Below are 16883 nucleotides of genomic sequence, written 5' to 3' on the forward strand. Positions count from 1 at the left end.
GCATCTGCTTCCACCTCTGAGCTCTAGCATTTTAGAAAGGAAATACACATTTGCTATCTTACCAGCATCTAACTCTCGTAATTCTTACAATGCTCACTTAGTCCTTTACTTACGAGGACCTTCAGATGCATGGAAGAAAAGCATGCTGAAAATGCAACATGTGATTGCTCATTAGAAACAGAAATAGGAGATTCATTAATACAAAGCATGTAGTAGTTTCTGTGAACTTCCCAGAACATCAAGAAACAAAATTGAACATGCAACAGAAAAAAATGGAATTGCAAAAGGCATCTGACTGAAGAACTTCCACTTTAAGTACATTTATTTTTTCCTAGAAAGTATTTGATACTAAGTAGCGCCCTACTTTGACAGGTATGAAATAAACCTGGTTATTAGTTTTCAATACTGACGGCAAAAAAATTAACTGAGCATTTCATTCATTCATTAATCATTTCAGAATTAAATAACCAAACGCGGTTCTTAGATTGCTTTTTGAAAGGATGTAAAAATAAATGAAAGTCTATTCTAGCAAAATAATAAAGAAGTGGATGTTCAATCAAGAATAGCGACAACTCCAGTAAATCAGAATGATTCTTGTATCTCAAGTCTGTATTGTTAATTTAACAGGATTGATAAAATTATATTCTGTCCTTTAAAAAATAAATAGACAAAGCATTAAACCCTGTCAGTTCAAGGGAAGAAAACCTTAATTACTAACACTAGCAAAAAGAAGTATTTTAGTTTTGTCTTCACTAGCTTTGAAACATGGACATAAAATGCTGATACACACTTCCAGTGATAAAAGGCGATTTCAGATTCACTGGAAAACCTTACTGCTAAGACGCAATTACCTCCAGAATTGCAGCAGACATCCCTTCTGAAATCGAACTGTTCACCACAGCAAAGCACCTTTTCATAGCAGCATGAAGATCATCTTGTGGCATCTCTTGCAATAAATGTACTCCAGGTGCCCTAGAAATCACACAGGCACAAACACAACGTCTCCTAAGAATGTGCTCTAAGAATTCTTCCTAAAACTTAGGGCAATGATGGAAGGTGGGTGGTCAGAGCAAGTCAGGCAAGGTTCTGATGTTAACGGCCACTTGCCCATGGGCCAGCCACTTGACCTTGTTTTGATTAGCTTCCTATCTATAAATGTGGTTATAAACTCAATACAGCATCCATCGCTATCTGCCACTTCAGTGTCTGTCACGCTGGAGTTTTACGGTTGATCAATTACCCCCATGCTCTGTTAGCCACGATCAGTCTCATCAACGAAGGAGCCGAGTTCAATAAGTAGGAGTGCAATTTTTCCCTTAAATAATTTGTTTAATATAGAAAGGATGCATGCAGAGATTTATGAAGAGCACACAGTTTAAATACTCTAGGGAAATGGAGCACGATCATCAGAACGGTCAACTGCAGGAGATGCTGACTTTTGGGGATGAAGTGCAGTTCTGAAAGATCTATTCTGCTTTCTCTTTTATTATTATCTTGTGTTCGGAATGGTTAGCTCAGTGGGTTGAGCTTGATGCTGACAACAACGACAACACCGAGGTTGCGGGTTAGATTCCTGCTTGGTCCCCACGTGTTGCCTGATCTAGTCGAGAGGTTGCATCCCTGCCCATGACAGGGAGGTTGGATTAAATGATCTCTAAGGTCCCTTCCAGCCTAGGCCATCCTGTGATTCTATGATACTGTCCTCACATTCCTCAGATTAATCCAGGTCAATTGAATTAAGGGTGAAGGGTAGAAAAACAGGGTAATTAGGCGTTCAGTCTCAAAGTGAATGAGATCTTCAAGACCGGTATAATTTTTTAAAAGCCAGAGTCTCCTCCACTCGATGAGCCTGCTCCTGCCTCTTTAACCTCAATGTGAGATCACTAAGCCAGATGGAAACACAAACGTGTTTGACACCAAGGCCAGCTCGCTGTCAACTACTTCGTTAAACATTGCTTTTCTGATTGTGCAGTAACATCCAGCTTCTCTAGAGATAAATAACTATATCAACTGGAGTATAACTACATGATTACAGGACTCATGTCTCCTGTGAATAACCTGACAGAAAACAAAAAGCATTCTTGTTTGCTCCAAAAATGGAATTGCAAACCATATATTTTCTGCAGACTTTATTATCGGATATTATCAATCAGAGATAGCATGGTTGTTCTGTTCCAGTCAGACAATTCAAGGTTCTGCAGATGCACAAGCAAATATCCTTTCTCTAAGATTTATATGCTTCAATCAAGAAGCATATAAACTAGGAACAATAAAAAAGCTGTACAGGGTTAACTCGGCCATCTACTCGTCCACCCACCAACAGCAACCATGTAAAATCACGAAGTAAGGACAAAATAAAGAATGAGAAGATCGAAAAGAATAATAAATATAAATCACACCTGTCAGCCAATTTGTTTGATTTGGAGCAGACAAAAGGCTTGACATTAACTTCTTACCTTTTAACTTTTTCCTTAACTTCACTTGTAAAAAGTGGATCAACCTGGAAAGGAATATACACACAAGTATGGGGCACTGCTTTAGCACTACAGCATATGGCTGAAATACCCAGAAAAAGAAAAATAAGTTTTAGCACATTTTTTTACTGTAATATTTAAATGCATGAATGCACTGAGCTTTAAAATCACGCCACAGATCTGCAGCTTGGTGTTTCTCTGTCTTCAGACAAGTGCTCTTGTGATTGACACGCAGAATACCCAGCCAGGGGAGCGAGGGCACAGCACACAGAGTGTGAATTCACCACTCCACTCTCAACCCCGCAGTGACTCCTCTAACACAGCAGCAGCAGCAGCAGCAGCTGCAGCGTCGCTTTGGGCGGCTGTCAGAAGGGGAGGTTCCCTTTCTTCTCCCCTGACATCCTTCTGGCTGCAGGTTCTAATTAGATCTACATCTATTTAAGAAGAATGACTGTTTTCAGATGACTCTGCTAAGGCCAACACGATTCAAATGACCGATTTGACAACTTACTGTCTAAGTGAGGAACGATGCACTGACGTGCCAAGCAATTGTCTGCCCCTTTACGTGCGGAGTAAGCAATGTGAGGAAGGAAAGGAACTTTTCAGGCTTTAGTTAAGGCAGGAAGCAACCCGCGTCTAAACCGAGACAGTCAGAGAGATGTTACGCACTGTCAGGAACATTTGCATGCAAACTGATAAAAACTAAGTTCTAAACTAAAGTCTAACGTGAAGGCGTGTTGGAGTTATTAGAAAGTTGTCTAGGCTGGGCAACTAACTCCGGAAGGTTTATTTAGAAAGCTTAACTGTGTCTGCTACTTTCATTTAACAAAATTAACAGAAATAAATAGAACTCAGAAATCTTTAACTAGACATGAAGAACAGAACTAGACTTTCTTTATTAAGGCTGACTGACTGTATTAGATTAATTTATGATAGTTTGCACAGCATGCAGCAGTTTTAAGGACTAGGAACAACCTGGCTTATTTTGTTTAATGCATGTTAGTGTTGTGGGTTTGGTGATTTTTTTCACATTATGGGATAGAGAACACTCAGGAAACATTCTAGAAAACTTTTGGGGAAAAAAGTCAGAATTGATTTTATAACTACATGTACTTTGAAGACAAGAGTATTTCATGAAAACAGGGCTTCATAAATTAAAAGATTCAAGCAAGGCACTTTTGTGCCAAGGAATGAATTCCCACTAAACGCAAGAAATAAAAGGCTTGCCTAACTGCTTAAGAAATACTTTTGGTAACAGCAGGGGGGGGGAAACAAATGCCCTTTCCTGAAGCACTGCCTGATCCTGGCAAGAGCATCTTACAGATCCGCACACTAAACGAGTACGTCATGTCACAGAGTTTTTGGGTATTTCACACTAAACTTCACAATTTCTATTTCTATATGTATATCTTTTCAGTTTTCTCCCCAAAGTACTATTTCGATGCTGAGTTCCTCTCATGAGGAACAATACTCTGTTTCCATTAAAATCAATGGAGTACTTGCAAGTGATTTAACGAGCAGTGGGATATGGTCTTCTGCTCTTCTGCCTCTAGAAGGATGAAAAAAACTATAGCCTGCGACTCATAAAATTTGTAAAATATTAATTTCTATTCCATCTACTCCTGCAGAAGCCAAGAAATTGCCATCTGCCTCATAAACAGAAAATCCTTTAAGCTGTATTTTTCTACTGGTAGATATTCCAAGAAGCCTGGCCCGAATATGAGAATTCAGTTAAAATATTACTTTCAGGATGGGTGTAGCAATGACTTAAAGAAGTGATCCCCCTGAGCTACATTTAGGAACTTGAGGGGGCACAGTTATGTAACCACAGGCTCAATATAACAGAAAACAGATACAACATAAGCTGTTCAGTAAGTTGGAAACGCACTTAAAAGATGTGAATGTTTCCAAAGCGAGCTATGGCAGAGTGCCTAGGAACTTAGCACAGTCTCAGAAAAAGCTACTGAAAAGAAAAGAAAGTTACCTCCACCCAAAATGTCTCCATGATCCAGTTCTTCTATAGGTAAACTTGTTGCCACATTTTATTTTGTTACCTCTCACCATAGTAGGGAAATAAGATCATCAGTTACCTATCGTCTTTTGCTAAAAGAGGAAGAGCCTTCAGAGAGATGCAAATCTGAGCAATTTAGCAGAGATCAGAGGAAAACAGCTTGCGCTGAATGAACAGTTTCTATCAGAACAGATGAGATAAGATGACACATGGAAAGGGGAGTGGGCACATAGCAAGAAACTGCACCAAACAGGACCAGATATGCTATTAAGGAAGTTCTACTCTGCTGACAGGCAAAGAAACATCTGAGACATGTTTGACAGTGCAGAAAGTCACAGATCAAAGGGTGTGCAAAGATGAAGGTGCCTGTTAAGCAAAGGGCCTACCAAGATCAAAATCTAGGAAATCTTCTATAAACACACCAGATTAAATTGCTGTCATATAAAAATTAACTCAGACAGAAGCAATGATCCAGAAATATCCTCATTACAATGCCAAGACTACTATGGCCCTCTAGACTTTGTAGGGAGAAATAGGTCTCTGCTTCTGGCAGAGCATCACCCACAGTACCGAAGAGTGAAAAGTTGTATCTGCAAGCATGCTCAGTACGGACAGGAAGAATTTGCTCAGTTGCTTGGGTTTCTGAGGTTTTGATGCCATCACTGTGAAAGGAACCAGCTTTATTCACAGCAGAAGGTGACCCCACATTACAATTTTTATCTGATCGATTGTTAAATAGTCTCAGCAAGATGAAGCTTCTCCTCCAACTGAAAACACAACTGTTGCCCAAAACGCAGCACAGTCTGCCTGCAGCAAATGCACCAGAAATAGAAGATCCTCGTGAACATACTAAACTCAGTCAATGTGTATCATCTTTTCCATATACTAAATGACCAAGGAAATTCACTGTCTTCTGGCTTAATGTGTAGCTCTACCACTGCAGTTTGGACAATAAAGAACTTGTAAAAAATATAGTTTAAATTCAGTTGAAACAATTTAAAAAAAAAAATCAGGTCTGAAAGAAAAATATAAAACCTTTTTAAAAAATATTGCAACAGCTCATCTCACAATTCTAACAAAAATTTCTCTTTCAGTGACTTTTTCTCGAAGAACAAGCAAACAAACAAAAAAAGGGTTAGAAACGTGGTCAGCTTAATGGTTACAGTAGCTCTTCTAAAAAACTTCTCAGTAAGACACTTATTCAGGATGTAACTGGCAGAATTTGATATTCTTCAGGACATCAAAGAATTTGAAAACGTACCTTTGTCTCCTATCTGTTTTTCGTAATTATTGTGCTCTAGGATATTCAGGAGCCAGTTATCATACTTCCTCTAGTTGCTTAGTTTAATCATGCCAACAGCTGTTTCATTTTAGAACTAGCCCAGAAAACAGACAGTAGGTAACAGCCATCCATTAGAAAGAGATGAGCTACATGACCTGAGAGGTCCCTCCATCTGTGGAGGCAGTTATTCAACTACAACTGTCACAACAGGCATGGAAAGAAGTTGAACAGAGGAAAAATAGCTGTCGATGGAAAACAATATCATTACAAACACAGCAATATTCTGTGCTGTCTACAAGAACGGTCGCGAATTACGCAAAGTGGGCTTCAAGAGGTTACCTAACCCCTCAACGCAAGTTGTGTGACCTTTGCTTTTTTTCCAGTTTCATAAGCTGCAATTCTTCTGCTGAAAACTAGCCAGTGTTTCAAATTTCACTACAGAAATGAACAGAAGGGACATAATTGCTAGAGATTTTACATTACACAGCACCCAATCCTGCAATGTTACTTAGATTGCACCATGTGAAACAATCATGCAAAGCAAATCCAGGGAAAAAGGTTATAATCTTATGGAAGCAAAGCAGAAAATAGTTTGTATGTCTTTGTTCTTTATACTCTTAATAAATACAATCCTAATGTGTGGAGTTTCTAATATTCACAATAAACATGATGCTTCACAGATAATGGCACTGATTTTCTTAAGATTCTGTGGTTTGAGAAGCAACATGAATAAGAAAAGTACATCTAAATACCAACAGAGCTGAGATATATTTTCATCCTTTAGCAATATTTTAGTACTATGGGGGAAATATTTTTTTAAATATTTTAAGGAGGTTCACTCCTTGGTCCTGCCTATGAACTGCCACAGGCTTATTTCTGGTAGCTTACTGTAAAGACATTAGCTTACGAAAAGTGAAGTAAATTTAAAAAGATGACTAAAATGTTTAAAATCCTCACTGGAGGCAGCAAAAGAGCATCTTTTGATTCCAAAGTACAGCTTCATTACACCTGCTTGCCTTCCACACCAGTTCACTTCCAAATAATTTTGTGTATTGGTGTGGAAAAAAACACAGATAAAATAAAAATGTAAGAACAGCTTTTAAAAATAAAAGCCTGTGTCCCCAAATTTGCAAAGATTAAAACCGAATGAGAAAGTAGAAAAATAGTCCTTATTTGCCCGTTCAGGTTCTGGTTTTTTTTTATAAACCAGGCTGTGTGTACGTTTTCAGGCTCACATGAAGATGAATCACAGAGGAGACTTACAGCAGGACATGAACACATTACCCAGATGAAACAATGAAGCTTTTAGTACCCTTTTAGCATCAGCAAGAGTTTGTTTCATATGACACAGCTGCCTACTTATCCCTTTTCCACTGCTTATATTATGGCTACAGGGTGCCTCTTCAAGACTTCTGCTGCAATGGATATACGTGCAGCACAACTGATTTTTCTCCCAAGTCCTGCAATTAGTTTTATTAGCTTGGTGCAAAATACGTTCCTTTGCCGTGGGTGACACGCTGGAAGCAGAAGCAGCAGGGCTGTGGGAATGAACCTCTTTTTGAACAGAATTAAGAGAAGCACTTTGGTGGCTCAGAAACATCCTTCCCCTCTCCCTCGCCAATTCCCAGAACAGGGTGACTGCTGAGGATCTGGCCCACAGCAAACACTGTGCTAGCAGATATTTAGGTAGAGTATTGGTTAAACTGAGATTTGGGCAATGTTTACCTTTGCCTCGTGGTCTGAAAATAACCACACGTTTTGTAGTTTTGCATTTTTTCAGCACTGCACTGAAGAGAAATCATAAAAACATTTACACATGCTTGGATGGTTCCTTTCTAAAGGCCTCAGCTTCTGCAGGTGGAATCAGACAGATTTCAAAGTGGAAACCAACTGTATGTTTTGTCTGAAGAGAGTTAGTAGCCACAGAGAATTAGAAGTTTTAACTTCCAAATTTGTTAAACGGGATCTTTATGACTTAGGGGGAAAAAAATGAAATTTCACATCAATATTGGCCAGCACTTTTACTAAAATACGTGTAATTCATCTGGAAGGAATGATACCAACTCTAATCTGAGATGGGGACATATAAGAACAACTGTTTCTGATTTCATTTATTTTAGTCAACTCTACCCTCCCTCTCAGATATCCAAAGCTCAGGCTTCAGTGCACTCCGATTCTAAATGTGAAACTCAGATTCTAAATGTTGTCAGCTCAAGCTCTGTCCTTGCTGTCTGGTGTCAGACAGAAACCTGACATCACTTTGCACCTGCTGACAACTGTTAATTGTGTACAAATTGCGATTACCAGAAATGGCATCAAGATCTAAATGGAATGGAACAAAGACGCAATCCTCCACGTGAACGAAAGATGTAGGAACAGGGATAATGAGCACTCGGTATCACCTTCACAGTTTTAAAAATCCTCTTTAGCAAATATAAAAATAAAAGAAAAATTACAACAACTTACTGCGGGTCCAATTATGCCCAGATGGACACTGGAATCCTTTCTGTGCCAATCTAAAACAGAAGAGGAACACCTTTTTTATTAATCAAAATTTTTAATTTTTAATTTAATTTGATTCTTTCTCTGAAGTCAATATAAACAGCTGCATAAATAAAAAAAATTAAGTAAATATTGTATTACTACTTGACTGAATTGTGTAGCAGATTTCACGCTCAGCCCTCACATTACACCTCAGAATACAAATTATTAGCATATCTGAAAGCTAGTATTTAGCATTTCTACTTCACACAATCTCTTATGATTCAAGGGTTATTTCAGTAAGCTCAGATATTAATTATGAATCAGCTCAAGAGAAAAAAGCTCTGTATCGTGCTGTGACTCTGGTCACTAAGACAAAATTATTTGGATTCTTTCCTATGTGAAGGAAGATATGGAAGCAACTACAACGATTACAATTACTCCTCAATTACACACACAAGAAAAATCTGCTGCTCCTTCCATACCAGAATAGAATAAAACCAGTTTACTTGACTTTAATAAACTACATTTGTTACTAAGCATCACAAGGTGGTAAAGGCTTATATAAGTAAGCTGAACAGTGGAGGCTAAATCTCCAACTTGGAATACCTGAACCTTTTACGTACACAAATGGAACCTGACAAAACATTCATCCATGGGACTACAAGAAAACTTCAGGCCAGTTCACAGTTTTGAGCCATAACAATGGGTGGTAAAATTTGCTTGTAACTTCAATGATATTAATTAGCACGCATGCAAATCAATGTAGCAGTCACAGGATGGTAAGATAAGAAAGTTATTTTGAAGTAGGTGAATTCTTTTTTTGTCTTTCGTTAATATTGTATGTAACAGCAAAACAATTTTCCCAGCAAGTAAAATCATAAGATACTGTTTGATGCTGTTATTCCCAGCAGGATGGAAAAGACGGAAAATGTTTTGAACAGATCAATGGTTACATGAGCATTTCTTTTTTAAAATGTAAATATATTATGAAGTTTTCCGCAATGAATAAAACAGCTTATGTCAAACTTATAAAAATTAAAAGAAACACATCTGAATTCAGGGACAAAACAAGGGCGTTCAAATAGCAAGCACCTACCTGAAAATGCATCGACCAAATACAGAGGGTCTTTGACTCTTCGAAGTCCGCATATCAAAAGAAACACATGTAAATTGCTTGCATCTGTAGGAATGTCTGTAATAAATAATTTTAAGATCTGAATGTAGGTTAAAAAACACTCCAAACTGTTTCATGAATGAGCACATCCAGTAGCAAAAGCAGTAATAGGCTGGATTCGGAAAAATTCTTGGTATTATTCTGTTTCCTGTTCAGTGGAGAACTTATTCATGCACATCGTTTAATAGGGCACAGGAGTTTCTTTCCAGAGGCAGTGAATGTCCATGATTTGGAGAAAAATCCAGTGGCCAGTACTATTGAACACCAGAACTCAGCTTTGACTGACTAAGCAACTATACAAATCAGTGTGTTTCTCAATACTTCTACCCATAAGAAGAATAAATGTGCATCCATATAATAACTCAACATCTATTTCAAAGATATTGTGAGGTTTAGTTAATCAGTGGTTGTAGGGATCTGAGCTCTTGATGTGACACTTCTTGTTGTAAAAGATCAGGTAAATATTCTATAATTATCTATCCCTAATATGCCAGCACTGCTATAGAGAAGTGAAGTGACCTGAAGCTAAACTATTGAAAAGCAATTATTTTAACCGATTTTTGAAGAAATACAAATGAAAAATAATTTGGGAGAAAATCTCAACATGGGAGTTTTTAATACTGAGAATCTCCCTTGCAAATACAGAGCTATATTAGAAAAAGAGGACTGATGCATGGTACTGCAGTTGCCATGTTGTGACAGCACAATTAATTCAGACCATAGTTCTGGAGAACGGTCACTGTGATGAACTTTGGTAAAGTGTATTTATGATACAACAACATAATTCAAAAATTGCTGAATGAACACACATAACAACATAATTTAATAAACACTAGAGGGGCTGAAATGTTCATGCTCGATTTACTGCACTGAACAAATCAGTCTGCTGTCCTTCAGATCACCTATTTATAGATCTCATGGATGCCACGTGTCACCTAACGCTCGGGAGTTCAACGAGTAGCATCTAACTGGTGCTCTTCAGCGGCCGCCTGCCTGTGGGACATTCAGGCACGGCTCCCACACCAGGGCTGCATCCCACAGCTACAAGGAGGAGGATGCTGCAGGCCAGAGTGACTGTCTGAGGGATTTATGCTTAGGAGAGGAAGGCAGCAGAGCAGCTGCGGTGGCACGGTGCTCTGCCGCTGCCGAACGCTGCACAGCATCCTCCTCTGAGGTCCCCGTCCTCCTCCTCCCTTCCCCTTCCTCTCTCCACCAGCTGCAGGAACAACTCAACTGCTTATACAGCTCCAGTGAATCGCTGCAATTTGTAATTGAAGATCACCCAAACTTGGTACCACCCTAAGGTCCCTCCTTGTGGTTCTGTAGAACATCACCGCAGGGTCTGCTCCAGGCCCTGGAAGAAATATGCCAGGACTATCTCGCCCCAGGTCAAGGAACTGGATTAACGTGAGCTCTGTATCAAACTTCTGTTTTGTGTGAGGGGGAGAATCAAGAGAGTGGTGATTCCGTACATACTCAAGTGCTATTGCTTTTAAAACTAAAAACCAGTTCGGACACTTTTAAAAGCTCCCTGTCAGGGTTCATTACTGAGTCTGTTTCACTTAAACAGCTTGAGCTGTCAAGAGTGGCTGGAGCAGCCACAGTCAGTAATATTTAACTGGTTACTGGACCAAGAAATATTCTGTAATTTATAATACACAAACATTTGGATTGAAAAAGTCATTCTTCTGGTGCAGTGGGCCATTAATACTGTTTGTTTTTAAGCCATGCAGCAGCAGTTTCAACTCATGACATAAACTCACACAAACCAAATTTCTAGAAAGTGTCAGCAAAATTCAGATTGCATTTTAACTATCCACATGGCACAAATACTGATTTTAAATTATGAATTCCCACTTATTGATGTTCAGCTCTGGCTATTTTGGAACGAACTTAAAGTTAGCGCTGAAAGCTTAGTCAGGCAGTAGTCAGAAACCCAGTCTTCCTGTTCTTATATAAAGACTCCAGAATTATCGCACTTTTGGCGTGATAGCACTCTGATCAACATTAACTAAACTTGAAATAACGGCTTCTTTTTATCTCTTAACATTTTTTTTGTTTTTACCTTATATCTTTCATTTTATTAGATAAGGGTTTAAAGTGTTCTGACAATGAAAAGCCCTAACAGACCGACTCTGTGAAACCTTGACTGCTATTCTGCTCTCCATATGAAAACCTTAGCCTGAAACAGAAACAAGAAACTGGCCCCACAGGCAGTAATTGTACGTTGTAATTTGGTTTTGACATTCGGTTCCTATGACATTTGAAGGTACTTGTCCCAAGAATCTCATCAAAAACATCTCACTATTTCACTAGTGAAATTACCTAAAACAATATTTATTAATGAAAATAGCCACTTATTTGACCTTTACTATTCTGAGAAGACATTCACAACTTTGAACTCTCACTGCAGACATCTCCTTCACACAACTTTACAAAGCTCTGCTTGTCTGCCACAAAATTTTATGCACTTTCTCTGAAATAGCAGATACTGGGTTTGCTGGACTACAGACAGAATCCTACATGGCATTTTTAAAAACTGTCATGGAAAGCTAGTCGAAAAAAAGGATTTGCCTCTGACATTCCACTTAGTGAAGTGAGAATTGGTTCTAGTTTTATTTTATTGTATGCTGTAGATCTTAGTAAACACCTAATTCATTTTTTACAGGCAGACTTTCTTCACTCAATCCACTTAGAAGCATATAAAGACATTCCTAAGAAGATTGCATTACCAGCACATCCCTGCCACTGTTTAGTGCCCGAACTTTACTCATTCTCTGTCTACTTAAGATCAAACCTCAGCAGCACTTGTGTGTATCTTGTTAGCTTTCTACTCATTCACTCAAAATGGTTAAATTCACACATTAAGATGATGCCTGCATCAGTGTTTTCCCACCTATTGTTTTCTCAAGCATCTCTGCTGTGAAAAGAAAAAAAAAAGGAAGAAAAAAAAGGTAGCCATTTGTACAAGGAAGCAATCATTTTAGGATGATTTATCCTCACAAGAACGTTGAAAAAGGGAACATATTAAGAGAATAACTGCAACATCTGCCTTTATCAGCTACACCCACCAAGCTGGTTGAAAACTGGTATTTGAAAGACGACTTTTTTCTTTTCCCTTGAGCTTAAACAAGACTTTCAGTACATAAATTTTTGCTAGCATTCTGCCTTTCGCAGATAGGCTCCTTAATTTGTAATAAGATACTACTACCTCATGTGATTCAGTTCTGAAATGGAAATGCATTAATATGGCACAGTCAACTGATTTGCTTTTCTGATAGATTCACCGTGTCACTCTTATTTGAATGACATACAAACACCCAAATAACAAAAAGATGCTTGTGTCTGTTTGTCCCCATTTCTGTTAGTGCTACAAAAGCGAAGATTTGAGACAGCACACTGTGCTTCCTTATGTCTTAGCTCATGCATCCTTCTGTTTGCTTTGCAAACAAAATACAAAATTGAGAGATTTGTATACAAATACTTGCAATAAGAAAAAGAAAAAGACTGCACGGTACATGTTTTCCAGCCATTCTTCAAAATCACTACACGCTACATGCAAGTCAAGCCTTGCCACTGTAATCAACATCTCTTTCAGTGTCAAAAATAATTGTTTAATGTCAGTAAGAGATGCTCCTTTAAACATGCATTGTCAGTATTTGTCCATGGCTGTAGTCTGATTTGTTGCATTGGCTTTATCTACAAAAAATAGCTGCCTTGGCCACAGCCAGCCTTGAGCCTGCTTAGCAGGTCATCTGCTCAGCAAGATGTGAGAGGTCAGAACACGAACAGTGATTGATAGGATTATGACAAGTCATTCCCCTCATCAGCCTGACAGCATGCTGTCCTGATACGCCACCCAGGACCGCGGGGATGGTAACAAATGAACTGCAGGTGAGCTGAAATGAGACAGACACGGTGGAAGATTAAGACCGACACGGAACTCCCACAGCCATGCGACTCCTTTTTCATGATGGGGCAGAGGTGGGATTTGCTGCTTAAAACTGAAACACAGCAATGCATTGGAACTGCACGATCAAAAGGGCATCCGACTGCTGTGCCGGTGTACTTGTTGATACTATTGGAACCTGGCACAAAACATATTGGCTACTAGATGAGATGTGATTGATACTCGGGATTCATGTGCTCCTGCTGGCTGTGATTCTGGGTCATGGCATGGCCTAGAGAAAGTTTGTCGAATCTAGACTTGTCCCTCTAGAATTATGCATTCATCTGGAAGCAGGTTTAATAACTGCTTAATACAAAGTAAGGGCACTGAGTTTGACTTTCGGAAAACTGTTCAGGGGTCTTCAGTTGCAAGAGAGAATGAACGAATGGAGTATATTCTCCTAATGCAACACTGGAAATGAGCAATTTACTATTTAAGATCTCATTGGCTCCTAGCTCATTCCTTACCTGAAACTGTAACTGTTTGTCACATCAATAATTTTATTATAATGATACGCTATGATAGTTTAGACTTGGGCCTTTATAAGAAATCTGTACTTAAGATGCCAGGACAGCAAAACATGAACACAGGTACAGCTACACAAAAGCCTAAATAATTGCTGAAGCATCAGTCAGGACACTGTTTTTTCTAAGAAAGGCAAGAATAAGTAGAAGTGTTATCTAAATAGATTTTGTAAGAGCAGATTCATTTAGCTCCTTCCCTCTAGGTACTATCATGAAAAAAAAAAAAGTAGTAATCACAGATGTATAGCAAAAATAAATATAATACTGCAAATCTTTACTCTTACTGAAAACCTGCAGGCCTTTAAGTGAATGAGTAATATCAAGCACTAGGTTGCTGAGAGGTAAAGAAGCAGTTTGAGAACATCTTAACTGAGCAATTTTCTCACCACTTGCTCAAATAAAGACAATAAAAATATTCGTATTTACAACTCTTGTGCTTTTCTAGGGTGTTTCTGAAATTTCTAGAGAGGAGAAAAATATAAAGAGGAACAACACGATTTTTCATTCAACGTTATTATTTCACAAGTCACCTGTTAAAAGCAAGCTGTTCAGATCAGCCAGGTTTTCCATCTTCTTTGTCATAGCAGTGTCCAACTGCAGCACAGCTTCAACATGCTAATTTACTTTATTCTGACTCTGAAGTTTCTTGAGTGAAGCTACTGACGACACAGAACTTTGACAATTAATAGCCTAGTTAGGTCTTATTTTAGCAACATACTTGATGACCTGCAGACCTCAAGCATTAATGTTCTACAAAGTGGAGCTTTTATTTTTAAAGTAACTTATATCTTAGAAATTAGGAGGAAGTGGAGGTAATATGTTTATCCAAAGTGTTTACACTGCTATTCACATTCAGAAGTGAATAATTGCTACAGGTGCTGATAGGTTTGTAAGGACAACAGAAGTTAAACAAACCTCTTAATTTCTAGGGTCAGGTTAGCAATCCAGGAAAAAATAGGCTGCGAAATTCTCCAGCAATCCTTTTTTTTTCTCTGCTTCTTATTATTTCTAACAGATCAGACAAAAAAACTCTATGCTTTCTGCTGGGGAACAGTTTGTTGCAACTATCATACCATTATTTCTATGGTCGCCTATATATCAGCACAAACTTTTACTGCTGAATTTTTCTTACGTGAGTCTTTTTGCAGCATAGCTTTAGGAAAATATAACGCCTCTGTAAAACCCTGTCTGTGTCAGGACAGGTTACGTAAACTATTCGAGCTCTGAGAATTGCGGTGCTACGAAGCAGAAATTATCTGAGAGTAGAAAAATCAAACTACAAAAGTATATTGGATTTTGGATATTGGATATTGCACTTGATAGCGCAATAAGCATCTGATCCTGCGATTCTATGTCACCTTCCAGGAAAACAGGTTTTAATTTTGCCTGTTGCATAAACAAGCTTTCTCAGTTCATTAGCACAGGCTTTGTTAGTTATCTGCATCTTCTAATCAAATCACATGATGTCTAAGTGTTTATTAGGGTTTACATCTTAAGCTTCAGCCACATTCCACTGAAATCAAAAGGATCTTTCATCACGGTATGATGACATCAATCCTGTCTGTGATCTCAAGGAGCTATGCTCCTTCCTTGAATTAAGTCGTTCTTAAAGATCAGTCTCAGTTTTTACATTTACTTAGACTGTCTTGTCATTTCTGTCAATCAATTTACAGCAAAAGCCTGGACTTCCATTGCCTCTCCCAAGTCTACAGACGGGCATCTCCAATTGCTAACAAAACTGGTAAGGCTCTGTATAGATTCCTGTATTTTAAGGTCAGAGAAAAACATTTTGATCATCTGGTCTGACCTCCAGACTGACACGAGCTATAATACTTCCCTAAATTGGAACTGCAGTAGGCTATAATACTTCCTTAAATAGCCCGTGTTATTAAATATACGTATAACATTGTCTTCTTGAAGTTTGTATTGAAATCTACACTTGGTTCAGTGTTTTGGTTTAACTACTGTTGTTTGTTTACAGGCTTTCATCTAGAGAAGACAAACTCAGTGAAGCTGACTGTTAACCAAAAGGCAAATTAACTTTAAAAGCCCTTTTGTGGTAGATTTAGCCAATGAATGTTTTAACAACCAGCTCCTAGAATTTTCTGGTTTAGTACCATTCACGTTTAGGGGCTGCCTCACACAGTAAAATGTGTTTGATGCGTTCTGCCATTCTCTTAATTCTACTATTAAAGTATATTTTAAAGCACTACTCTGACTTAAAGAGATTAATTTATGTACCAGTGTTGTATTTAACAAGAGTTAAATGTTAAGGCTTTTTGATAACTGAATAAAAACAGGTACAGAAAATACTCATAAGAAGTCTGTTCTATGAAACGATGTCTTGAAATATCCTGAAGAGCCTATTTCATTTTAAAGAATAACTTGACAGTGTATGGCTTGATCATCAAGGATATTTAATACTGATGTCCCAAATGTATTACAATTGGCATTGTAAGGCATGTGCTGTTTCTTTACATCATTTCTGGGAATTCTGAATTTGATAAATGGTCAAGGATATCACTAAAGATATAGGCAAGAGCTATCTGGAGAAATATTTTCCACAAAAATCATTAAATGCCTTTAGATGAGGACTAGAACTTCATGAAAAAAGTCTTTTGAAAACCCCAATATCATAAATGCCATGAGGTGAACAAGATTGGACAGCTCTATCTGCATAAAAGCTAGGGATCTTTTCAAGTGCCCTTCATTGTGCAAGCCTACGCTGTCAAAAACACATTCTTCTCAGCAAAACTGCTTGCTACTTTTGATAGCGTTCTACCAATTGCTCCAAGTATAGCAGAATCTTAAACACACTGAAACTGCAGATCCCTGGGACTAGTCTGTATTAAGTGCAAAGGCACAGCCAAAAAATCTGCCTCCATGTGCAATATTAAAAGAAGTGGAAATTGTAGGCTGCTACCAGAGATGGACAAAGATAAGACTGGTAAGATAAATGAGATGAAACAGTTACGCAAAACAATA

At 38.2% G+C, this 16883-nt stretch overlaps 1 protein-coding gene across 1 annotated transcript in view; it reads right to left on the bottom strand.

Moving 5' to 3' along the window:
* The window catches only part of GLT1D1 (glycosyltransferase 1 domain containing 1), a gene marked incomplete at its 5' end in the record, with an annotated part of 46791 nt that overhangs the window by 13183 nt on the left and 16725 nt on the right, over positions 1-16883 (bottom strand). Inside the window, 4 exons of the mRNA XM_009864859.1 lie at positions 852-972; positions 2457-2500; positions 8234-8283; positions 9348-9443. Coding sequence (XP_009863161.1) covers positions 852-972; positions 2457-2500; positions 8234-8283; positions 9348-9443 — 311 coding nt within the window. The remainder of the gene's footprint in view (positions 1-851; positions 973-2456; positions 2501-8233; positions 8284-9347; positions 9444-16883) is intronic.

The sequence above is a fragment of the Apaloderma vittatum genome, unplaced genomic scaffold, assembly GCF_000703405.1.
Source record: "Apaloderma vittatum isolate BGI_N311 unplaced genomic scaffold, ASM70340v1 scaffold4472, whole genome shotgun sequence".
Lineage (NCBI taxonomy): Eukaryota > Metazoa > Chordata > Aves > Trogoniformes > Trogonidae > Apaloderma > Apaloderma vittatum.